The following is a 12,459-nucleotide window of genomic DNA, read 5'->3' as shown; positions in this document are numbered from 1 at the left end:
TTTCACCATTGAGAATGATGTTTGCTGTGGGTTTGTTGTATATGGCCTTTATTATGTTGAGGTAGGTTCCTCTATGCCCACTTTCTGGAGAGTTTTTATCATAAATGGGTGTTGAATTTTGTCAAAAGCTTTTTCTGCATCTATTGAGATGATCATATGGTTTTTCTTCTTCAGTTTGTTAATATGGTGTATCACATTGATTGATTTGCATATATTGAAGAATCCTTGCATCCCTGGGGTAAATCCCACTTGATCATGATGAATGATCCTTTTAATGTGTTGTTGGATTCCGTTTGCTAGTATTTTGTTGAGGATTTTTGCATCTGTATTCATCAGTGATATTGGTCTGTAATTTTCCTTTTTTGTAGTATCTTTGTCTGGTTTTGGTATCAGGGTGATGGTGGCCTCATAGAATGAGTTTGGGAGTGTTCCTTCCTCCGCAATTTTTGGGAAGAGTTTGAGAAGGATGGGTGTTAGCTCTTCTCTAAATGTTTGATAGAATTCACCTGTGAAGCCATCTGGTCCTGGACTTTCGTTTGTTGGAAGATTTTTAATCACAGTTTCAATTTCATTCCTTGTGATTGGTCTGTTCATATTTTCTATTTCTTCCTGGTTCAGTCTTGGAAGGTTATACCTTTCTAAGAATTTGTCCATTTCTTCCAGGTTGTCCATTTTATTGGCATAGAGTTGCTTGTAGTAGTCTCTTAGGATGCTTTGTATTTCTGCGGTGTCTGTTGTAACTTCTCCTTTTTAATTTTTAATTTTATTGATAATTTTATTGATTTGAGTCCTCTCACTCTTTTTCTTGATGAGTCTGGCTAATGGCTTATCAATTTCGTTTATCTTCTGAAAGAACCAGCTTTTAGTTTTATTGATCTTTGCTATTGTTTTCTTTGTTTCTATTTCATTTATTTCTGCTCTGATCTTTATGATTTCTTTCCTTCTGCTAACTTTGGGTTTTGTTTGTTCTTCTTTCTCTAGATCCTTTAGGTGTAAGGTTAGATTGTTTATTTGAGATTTTTCTTGTTTCTTGAGGTAGACTTGTATAGCTATAAATTCCCTCTTAGAACTGCTTTTGCTACATCCCATAGGTTTTGCGTCGTCATGTTTTCATTGTCATTTGTCTCTCAGTATTTTTTGATTTCCTCTTTGATTTCTTCAGTGATCTCTTCGTTATTTAGTAACGTATTGTTTAGCCTCCATGTGTTTGTGCTTTTTACATTTTTTTCCCTGTAATTGATTTCTAATCTCATAGCATTGTGGTCAGAAAAGATGCTTGATATGATTTCAATTTTCTTAAATTTACTGAGGCTAGATTTGTGACCCAAGATGTGATCTATCCTGGAGAATGTTCTGTGCGCACTTGAGAAGAAAGTGTAATCTGCTGTTTTTGGATGGAATGTTCTATAAATATCAATTAAATCTATCTGGTCTATTGTGTCATTTAAAGCTTCTGTTTCCATATTTATTTTCATTTTGGATGATCTGTCCATTGGTATAAGTGAGGTGTTAAAGTCTCCCACTATTACTGTGTTACTGTCGATTTCCCCTTTTATAGCTGTTAGCAGTTGCCTTATGTATTGAGGTGCTCCTATGTTGGGTGCGTATATATTTATAATTGTTATATCTTCTTCTTGGATTGATCCCTTGATCATTATGTAGTGTCCTTCCTTGTCTCTTGTAACATTCTTTATTTTAAAGTCTATTTTATCTGATATGAGTATTGCTACTGCAGCTTTCTTTTGATTTCCATTTGCATGGAATACCTTTTTCTATCCCCTCACTTTCAGTCTGTATGTGTCCCTAGGTCTGAAGTGGGTCTCTTGTAGACAGCATGTATATGGGTCGTGTTTTTGTATGCATTCAGCAAGCCTGTGTCTTTTGGTTGTAGCATTTAATCCATTCACGTTTAAGGTAATTATTGATATGTATGTTCCTATGACCACTTTCTTAATTGTTTTGGGTTTGTTTTTATAGGCCCTTTTTTTCTCTTGTGTTTCCGACTTAGAGAAGTTCCTTTAGCATTTGTTGTAGAGCTGGTTTGGTGGTGCTGAATTGTCTTAGCTTTTGCTTGTCTGTAAAGCTTTTGATTTCTCCATCGAATCTGAATGAGATCCTTGCCGGGTAGAGTAATCTTGGTTGTAGGTTCTTCCCTTTCATCACTTTAAGTATATCATGCCACTCCCGTCTGGCTTATAGAGTTTCTGCTGAGAAATCAGCTCTTAACCTTATGGGAGTTCCCTTGTATGTTATTTGTCGTTTTTCCCTTGCTGGTTTCAATAATTTTTCCTGGTCTTTAATTTTTGCCAGTTTGATTACTGTGTGTCTTGGTGTGTTTCTCCTTGGGTTTGTGCTGTATGGGGCTCTCTGTGCTTCCTGGACTTGGGTGGCTATTTCCTTTCCCATGTTAGGGAAGTTTTCGACTATAATCCCTTCAAATATTTTCGCAGGTCCTTCCTCTCTCTCTTCTCCTTCTGGGACCCCTATAATGCGAATGTTGTTGCGTTTAATGTTGTCCCAGAGGTCTCATAGGCTGTCTTCATTTCTTCTCATTCTTTTTTCTTTATTCTGTTCAGCAGCAGTGAATTCCACCATTCTGTCTTCCAGGTCACTTATCTGTTCTTCTGCCTCAGTTATTCTGCTATTGATTCCTTCTAGTGTAGTTTTCATTTCAGTTATTGTATTGTTCATCTCTGTTTGTTTGTTCTCTATTTCTTCTAGGTCTTTGTTAAACATTTCTTTCATCTTCTCAATCTTTGCCTCCATTCTTTTTCCAAGGTCCTGGATCGTCTTCACTATCATTATTCTGAATTCTTATTCTGGAAGGTTGCCTATCTCCACTTAATTTAGTTGTTTTTCTGGGGTTTTATCTTGTTCCTTCATCTGGTACATAGCCCTCTGCCTTTTCATCTTGTCTATCTTTCTGTGAATGTGGTTTTTGTTCCACAGGCTGCAGGATTGTAGTTCTTCTTGCTTCTTCTGTCTGCCCTCTGGTGGATGAGGCTATCTAAGAGGCTTGTGCAAGTTTCCTGATTAGAGGGACTGGTGGTGGGTAGAGCTGGCTGTTGCTCTGGTGGGCAGAGCTCAGTAAAACTTTAATCCTCTTGACTGCTGATGGGTGGGGCTGGGGTCCCTCCCTGTTGGTTGTTTGATATGAGGTGACCCAACACTGGAGCCTGCAGGCTCTTTGGTGGGGCCAATGGCATACTCTGGGAGGGCTCACGCCAATGAGTCCCTCCAGAACTTCTGCCGCCAGTTTCCCCCTCCCCATGGTGAGCCACAGCCACCCCCTGCCTCTGCAGGAAATCCTCCAACACCAACAGGTAGGTCTGGTTCAGTCTCCCCTGGGTTCGCTGCTCCTTCCCCTGGGTCCCGATGCACACACTACTTTGTGTGTGCCCTCCAAGAGTGGAGTCTCTGTTTCCTCCAGTCCTGTCAAATTCCCGCAATCAAATCCCACTAGCTTTCAAATTCTGATTCTCTAGGAATTCCTCCTCCCGTTGCCAGACCCCCAGGTTCAGAAGCCTGACGTGGGGCTCAGAACCTTCACTCCAGTGGGTGGACTTCTGTGGTATAAGTGTTCTCCAGTCTGTGAGTCACCCACCCAGCAGTTACGGGATTTGATTTTATTGTGATTGCGCCCCTCCTACTGTCTCATTGTGGCTTCTCCTTTATCTTTGGATGTGGGGTATCTTTTTTGGTGAGTTCCAGTGTCTTCCTGTCGATGATTGTTCAGCAGTTAGTTGTGATTCTGGTGTTCTCGCAAGAGGGAGTGAGAGCACGTCCTTCTGCTCCACCATCTTGGTTCAGGCTCTGTGTTCTTTTTTTTTTTTAGAAATTCACGTTCTTTTATTTATTTATTTATTTATTTATGACTGTGTTGAGTCTTCGTTTCTGTGCGAGGGCTTTCTCTAGTTGCGGCAAGTGGGGGCCACTCTTCATCGCGGTGCGTGGGCCTCTCACCATTGCGGCCTCTCTTGTTGTGGAGCACAGGCTCCAGACGTGCAGGCTCAGTAATTGTGGCTCACGGGCCCAGTTGCTCCGTGGCATGTTGGATCTTCCCAGACCAGGGCTCGAACCCGTGTCCCCTGCATTGGCAGGCAGATTCTCAACCACTGCGCCACCAGGGAAGCCCCAGGCTCTGTGTTCTTTATCGTACACGTATTGTAGCCAGCTTCTAAAGTGGTCCCAGTGATTCTCACGTGATAGTCACTCCCTTATACCTATAAATTGTACCTAATTAACTAGATGCTCTAGCTGAAATGATTTCCAGGTGGAGTGTTAATGTGCTGCCTGCCGTCCTCTTGCTGATTATAGTAAAATGTGAAAGGTAAAGTGACAGGTAGAACAGTAAACACAAGGGGTCACAGGAATTGCTGGTTTTGGGAATTATCAGTCTCTTTATGTTAATAAATGATGAATTTTTTTCAGAAAAACATCAAGAGAATTGAGAAATGGGGTTTTGGGCAAAGATCAAATTCAGAGCGATGGCGGGAAAACAAGATGGCCTAAAGATGAAGCTGAGGGTGTGGCTGTAAAATCACTTAAGATCTTAGAAAGATACAAAGTGGTGCCTTGGATATCTGTCCATTGTAGCAGTAGGGCTTCTAAGAAGCTTAAGGGTGGTGTCCCTCAGTCATCTCAGCAGATGAAGAGAAGGACTTGTCTTGAAGGAATTTGTGGTTGTGGCTTTTGTCTAAGGGAGTGAAGTCCAATAAGATTCACAGAAGACATATGGTATTTTTGAGGGAATTGTATTTGCAGAAACTGAGGGAATCATATTTGCAGAAACTTTGTAAACTTAGACTGAAGGGGACAGAGGATTACAAAATAAAAAGACCTTTAATCCTCCAAACTTCTGCAGCCAGGAAGCAGACTGAGAAAGCTACACATCTGCAAACACAAGCTACTTTCCAAGGAAATGGAAAGATAATTTTTAAGGTGGAACCAAGTGTCCAGAGAGTGAAGCAGAAAACCATGAAGGAAGTGTTCCCTGGCCTTGAATCCTAATGAAGGACCTGCCAACCTATGCTTTGCAGGACTTCAGAATTTCTGTGGATCAGTGACCTTTCATTTCTGCACACATTGATCTGGAATGTGTCTATTGGTTACCCTACAGCTGTCCCACCATTGTATGTTGGGTGTATGGGGCAGGTAACTTGTTGCTTTAGTTCACTGGCATTCAAGTTGAGAGAACTCTTCAAGGGCTGTTTTTAAGGCACTACACCTGAGGAGCTTCCTGCTCCTCAGATTGAATGCCTCCCATTGAGCTGTTCAACTTGTGACTTAAGTTCCTTTAATCTTTGACCTCTATTCAAAATGAATAAAATGAATCATGGATTGCAGGTTTCAGCTAGGTAGTTCACGCTGCCTTTTACGGATAGTGTGTACACAAGACTAACATCCTACCACTACAAACTGGTTTTTTTTAAATGTCCCTGAGTTCCCTAACAGCACTGCTTTTCTCTGCCATACATTTGCTTCCCCTTTCCCTAAGTCCTCTCACTCGCCAAGAACCCAAACTGTTGAATTTAGCCTCTTCACCTTCCTTCATTTCCCTTTCGATCATTCCGTCCCACTTTGCCATCGCAGCCTGCCTTTCCTCCCTGTGGAGATGAGCTTCCCAGCATGGGAAAAGGGTAACTGCCTCTCTCCACGTGGCAGAGAGGACCCTCACAGCCACCTGTTAGGGAGTGAGGTGAGGTTTCAGGGGGCCTGAGAGGCTCAGCCCTCAGATGTGGCGTTGCCAGCAGGTGTGAGCGGACCAGCCTGTGCTGGCGTGTGAGGAGGCCATTCTCTTGCCTGAGAACCTAACAAAGTGAAGGTGAAGAGTCGCATGGCATCTGCACAAGCTCAGCCCCATAAAGGGTTTTTCTTTTTTGAAGCGGCGTAAAGATAGAAGCTCCAGCCAATTCTGCTCACCCAATGTGTCTCTACTGTTGTCAGTGCGGGTGCAGCTGTTTACGTGAATGAAAAGCCTTGGTCTGTGAATGGAGGATTTGGGTTTTGAAATTAGATAGGAGGGCAACCTAGATTCTCATGCTGTGGAGGCACTTCCTGAGGCAGGTGCAGGGCGTGAGTAACGACCACACCTCAACTCTGAGGTTCAGCCAATGATCACTGGGCTTCTCCTGGGTCCTATAATGTGGTTTCCCTGTCTGTCCAGAGCCGGCTCAGCAACCAAACCCAGATTCCAGGTGTGGTATTCCACAGTCGTTCTGTAATTTGTAATCATAGAAACAGAACGTTCCTCCTCTTCTTTCTTCCCTGCCAACAGTTTCTGGGTGGGTGAATGTCAGTAGCTGGAGTTATTTTTAAAGAGGAGAGGTGAGGCTTGTCGCGCAAAGCTGGGAAGAGGGCGTTTGTTTGCAGAGCAGAGCTGACATCCAAGTGTAGATAACTGCTCAGTGGCCAGGCACTTGTCCTGTAACAGGTAATGTTTAACGTGCCAGTCACAAAGATCAGAGGAACAGCATATGCCTGGCATAAGAGAGCACTGCCGTTTATGCTTTGGAAAACTGAAAGGCTATACATGCGCATGTATTAATTTTTTTTTTTTTTTACATACATGAGTGGCTTGGTCTTGCTTCCTCCTTTTTTGCTGGCTGTAATTGGACTTTGAAGCTTGGAAGTTATATCATAAAAATTGGTAACCTTTGTCTGAGAGAGAGCTCGGCTAAGCAATCACTTTCCACTTCTTTTCACAGGATAATATAAACGTTTTTTTGAAAGCTTGTGAACAGATTGGATTGAAAGAAGCCCAGCTTTTCCATCCTGGGGATCTACAGGATTTATCAAATCGAGTCACTGTCAAGTAAGTTTCACTGGTTTGTTACATGTTGTTTTAAACTTAGGGCTTGTAGCTTAAGTGTAAATAATTCCTGAGAGCTCTGATTACAGAAAAATCGTCCCTCTGTCTTCCTCTATTTGCATTCCAAAACAGACCATTTAAGAAATAGCTGAGGGATTGTGAGTGTGAAGCTGTCTGTAACTGAGACCATGATATGTTATTATTTTAAATTCCTGTATTAGCCAAAATGGTGGTTTATATTTTAACGCTTATCCAACATCATAGTGTTTGGTTACTAATGGTGAGGACGCTCATTATATTTATAAAGAAAATGGAGAAGGTTATATTTTAGCTTACAGAGTAAAAATTATTTGAAATTAAGACATGATTGCTAACATAAAAATGAGAGTGGGACAGTGATAAAAGAGACTTAATATTTGGAAAGCAGCAGTGCTTGGGACCAACATGTACCGCTAATGACTTTTGTCAACTGGCTGATTTCTAAAAATGAACTGTTTTTCACTCTTTTAATAGTATGGATGAGAAAGTGAAAGTGGGGAGGGGGTGTGAAAACATGCGCGCAGGTGTTTGTGTTGTGTTTTAGATGGAAAATGCCGTTTGTGTTTGAGTATATGGTTTCAGGAAATCTGGTTTTAAACTCTTATAAGATTTTTCTCTTATAAATCTAAATTTGCTTTCAGTGAATCAGAATAAACTCATGTTACCAGATCAATGTGACAGGAAAATAATTTTATAATAATAACTTCCTCCTTATCATGGCTCTTAAACATAATTAGCATTTTTCCACTGGAAAAAAATAAACACCTTATTCTATCTATAGAAATAATAGAAATGAAAAAATTAGCTTTTACCAATTCAAAGACTAAGTTTGAAGAGTTAATATCCCTGTTGTAATAGCTTTAAAGTTATTAAAAAATGACTGTAAAATCTTAAATATGGCCAAGATTTTTTTCTAAAGAAGAATAACCCTGTCTATAAATATTTTTTATAGTAGTCATTGTCTTTAGCCATATAACCTAAAAACCTGGGTAGGATTAATCTTTTAAAAGCAATGATATTTTTAAATGAACAAGCCATTTCATATCTATATGCTTCTAGTTCTGTTGTACAAGCATTTCTAAACGACACAGCAGTGATATGTGCATAGCAGGGATGGGTCTGCCAGCATTTCTGATTAATTGGAAGATTGTCGATAGATCCTAAGTTTCATCACCAAAATGGCATGTTTACTTCTGCAGTATTCGAGGTCATGTTTAATTTCCATGAAAAATAACTATGGATGAATTTATTTTTCCTAATCAGCATTCTCTCATATGACCTATCTGATGGGCAAAGAGATTTTTAACTTTCAAAGTGTTTTTCTTCAGTTGTCGCTGTCTATTAAGAAGAAATGTCTTTTCCCCTTAAAATCATACTGTTTTGAAACTCTGTAGCCGATGTTCAAGGAGGCTGTGAACTTAGTAAAACATGTTTGTTGGCTTCTAATTCCAAGAGTGCCCTGAGTGAAACTTGCCTGGAGCCTGTTTCATGAGACGCTGGGTCTAAAGTGTTCAGGAAAAATCAGTATCTGGGCTCAGCCTTCAATGAAATTAAGTTAGTGACAAACTGAAACCGGGAGGTCACGTAGTTACAGCCGTAGTAGGAAGTATGCAGAACAACTTGTTTCAGTGGAAACCACAAGTCCATAAAAGCAAGGTGTGTCCAAGTAGTCCTAGTGAGAACATCTGCATGAGGACCTCGACTCTCTTAATTAAGAGCATCGCCCCGACAGTTCCGTCTTGTTGGACCAAAGAGCACAGGGGTCGATCGTGGGGCTGCTACAAAGGAAGTGCAGGGTGGAGAGTGAGAAAGCTGGCAAACGGCTTCTTTAAACGGTTGGCCAGAGCTCTTCTGCCCTGAGATAGCATTTTTAAAAAAAATTATTTATCTATTTATTTATTTTTGGCTGCGTTAGGTGTTCATTGCTGCACGCAGGCTTTCTCTAGTTGCGGGGAGCAGGGGCTACTCTGTTGCAGTGCGTGGGCTTCTCATTGCGGTGGCTTCTATTGTCGTGGAGCATGGGCTGTAGAGCGCAGGCTCAGCAGTTGTGGCGCACGGGCTTAGTTGCTCCACGGCATGTGGGATCTTCCCAGACCAGGGCTCGAACCCATGTCCCCTGCATTGGTGGGCGGATTCTTAACCGCTGCGCCACCAGGGAAGCCCTGAGGTAGCATTTTTATAGAAGGAAGGGAAAATGTGAAGGAAGGCAAATAATTCCTTACGAAATAGTAATGCATTTCTCTTTAGTTTCAGTTCTTATGCATTGTGGAGGCTTCTGTAGGTCAAAGATCTGGTCCTATATTTATTGTAGATTAAAGGCCTTGGTGTTGGTTAGACTGGTGGTTCTCAACTGGGGGCATTTGGCAACGTCTGGAGGTACTTCTGGCTGTTATAGCTGGGATGGGGGTGCTACTGCCATCTTGGGGGTCAGGGATGCCGCTAAATACCCTTCAGTTCAAAAGAGTATTTAGCGGCTCCATAACAAAGAATTTCTGATCGCAAATATCAGTGGTGCTGAGGTCGAGAGGCCCTGACTTCAAATTTTTAGATTTCCGCTCTGCCCTCAAGATAATCGTGTGGAAGGGAGGATACTGACATAAACTTTAAGCTGAAATGTGACTTTTTACTTACTAATATAATAACATAATTTCTGTGTTAGTATGTTTGTTCATTTTACGGAAAGGCTCACTGTATTTGGAGCGTGCAGTAAGGTGTGAGTACTTGGGCATTATCTTGCCCATCCCTATACATTAAAATTAGCAGAAGTGTGGCAAACTATTTATTATTTTAAATGCTCTATCAAAATTCAACCCCTAAGATACTGCATTAACAGTTCAGAGACCTGTTGTTGGTCTTCCTGCACATGTAATCTAAGATACATGTTTGCAGGACATACTGAGAGCAAAGAACTACATGTTGGCAAATGTGAGGTATTTTTTTTTTTTTTTGGTTAGTGGACAACAGCGATTAAAAGCATAGATGACACACAGAGCCTAGGAGAGTTGTGTGTGGCGAGAATGTGTGGCAGGAGCAGAAGCAATTAATTTAAAGACCCACTGCTGTTGAATCACTTCAATAATCCAGACCCCAAGTACAAATCTTATTTTCCAGTAGTCTGAGATTTACCATTTACTTTGTAACAATTTTCACTAGTCAGACAAGCTAGGGTACTCTTTATATTTCTGTAATTATACATATTAATTTTCTCACGGAATTATTTTATTTGAAGGAAGTAATAGTTTGAACTTTTCCAAATATGTTTGAATTATTCCACTTATTTTGGGACTACATATATGCAAGAGTCAGTTGATACTTTTAATTTTGACATTCCTGACTTTGATGGGCAGGGTGTATCTTTACTCCTTTTCTTCCCAAAAGGGTAGTAAGCAAACTGGTGACTTAGCCTCCATGAATGGTAGATTGAGGTTGAACCTATCCTAGTTGAGATGTTTACTGAGGCCATGAAATTTAGCTTCTGCACCAATGACTAACTGCACCGTATTATTAACCATTTACCAAATATCCATACTGAACTTAGAAACACACACAATCTGCAGAGAAGAGGGGGTGCGACTCCCACAGGGCCATCTCTGCACACTTTCTCTAAAAGGCCTGTGGGAGAGCAAGCACAGTGACGGCAAGGCCATGCCACAGCGCACTGCAGAGCTCCTACAGCAAGTGTCATGGTCTTTGTGGTGGCATCTGGCATCTCGTCACTCATTGTGGAAAGCAACTCAACAGAACAGCCCAGACGTCCTGTATTGGAGGATTGAAGTTGACAGAAAGGTAGAGTTGAACATTAAAGGTTTTAATTTTGTGTCTAGCATTTTGATTCAGACTAAGTCCTGCATTTAAACCATTGCTCTAAACCAAATTATATATTGAAAGTTTTAAGCTGAGAATTTGAACAGATTATAAACATGTTTTTTTCTTTGCACCCCCTTACCATTCCAATCCAGTTTTTCGCACTCCCTTAGATACATTCTGTTCATAATACAATTATAGGATGGCGATGCTTTTGAACACAGTATTTGTCATGCAAAGAAAAAGTATTTTTTAGTGTACACTTACTCTTTCGTTATTTACGATATTAATATTTTAGGTCTAAAATGTGACTTGAAATATTATTGACTGAGTTTTTTAAAAAGGTCTATTTATCAAAAAGAGGGTGGAGAAATCAAGAATCTGTTATTTTTACATGTACTAGTTGCCAAAGGAACAGTAGTTGGAAGCAAAATTAGTGTTAACATATTTCCCCTGTGAAAATAAAGGAGGCTCAAAGTGATATTTTAAGGATTTAGCTGATCTCTAAAGCTTCAAAAGGGTGCTTGATTTTGCAGCAATACTGTAAAGTCATGTCTTAGGAATTAAGTTCCCAGATGGCTCTACTTTACAGTCTGCCAAATTTGATTTGAGATATGAATGTGTATGTGTATTTTTTTAAGGTTGTTATTCATGTAAGTAAAAATATACCTACTTTGAATTGTATAATTTTCAACTTTCTCTCAGTTAAACCTGATTTTACTACTTTTTTTTTCAGATGTGTCTTTCAAATGAGTTTCTCAATGTCTTAATCTGTTTAAAAAAAACAAAAAGGAAAAAAGCAACCTTAATGGTATCCAAACTTGGATCTGTAACTTGAGTATTGGGACTTCCACCTGTCAATTCATGTTACTATTTTAAAATGTTCTCTCCCTTCCTACCAAGTAATTAGAACAGAATGAAAGAGAAAGGAAGTTTACTGCATCACATACATCTCTATCCCATTCATTCTCTGGTGTTAGGTAGTTACTGAAAGGGGGACATTAATTCTTTTGGGTTGCCGAGGTCCTGTTTAAGGCCAGCAGCAAAAATATATGGTCACATTTTTCAAATGATCTTTAATTGCAAAGTTTGAATATCTAAGAGTCTGCTCAGCTGCAGAGAAGGTGGTGGGATATGAGCTGCAGGGACAAACTGTAGAATAACTAGCAGTTTTATCTGGCATTTATTTCTCTCCATTTCTAGTTCTTAATTTATTTCTTTGATAGATCAACACTTTCTAGATGCCAAGTCTCCTTCCTCAGCTCCCCACTCCCTCAAATCCAAAGAGCCATGGGGTCTGATTTTGTCTTGGTTTGCTGGGTGAGACTTCATGTTATAGACTTTTATGGCCAGGATCTTTATCTACAAAAGTAATCCATCCTAAATTCATTGCTCTAAAGAATCTCACTTGGTGGCTCATCTTGATTAGCAGTTGTCATGAGTCAGTTCATGGGAAGGTGGTAGAATTTGCTTCCCCCATCAGAAAGCATTTGTTTTATAACGTGGTCCTTCAAAGGGTTAAACCAAAGAGATATTTTTGTTGAAGAGATTCTTCTTTCACCTCATTATCTGTAGGGCTGCCTATGTTGAATTAATCAAACTTTTACAGTTACATGCACTGTAATATCTGTAGTCCTGTCAGTCATTTTTGAAAATGAGAGCTTCACCAGTCACTGGAGATGTTAAGCATTGTTTTTCCCTGAATTTCATGCTATATTCTAGTCTGAGTTAACTGATTATTTGAGTGAAGGGTGTACATGTGAGGTGCGTGTGCTTACATCTGTTTCTGGAGCTACAGAGTAGAA

At 40.3% G+C, this 12,459-nt stretch overlaps 1 protein-coding gene across 21 annotated transcripts in view; it reads left to right on the top strand.

The window, feature by feature from the left end:
* The window catches only part of LMO7 (LIM domain 7), a 195,668-nt gene that overhangs the window by 92,513 nt on the left and 90,696 nt on the right, over nt 1-12,459 (top strand). For all 21 annotated transcript variants that reach the window (XM_082434769.1, XM_082434768.1, XM_082434764.1 and 18 more), the window contains one exon: nt 6,708-6,814. In XM_082434769.1, the coding sequence (XP_082290895.1) occupies nt 6,708-6,814 (107 nt within the window). The remainder of the gene's footprint in view (nt 1-6,707; nt 6,815-12,459) is intronic.

Source organism: Balaenoptera physalus (genome assembly GCF_965194825.1).
Source record: "Balaenoptera physalus genome assembly, chromosome: 18".
NCBI classification, from domain to species: Eukaryota; Metazoa; Chordata; class Mammalia; order Artiodactyla; family Balaenopteridae; genus Balaenoptera; species Balaenoptera physalus.
The sequence above is the reverse complement of the archived record's forward strand: the minus strand, read 5'-3'. Positions and strand labels throughout refer to the sequence as shown.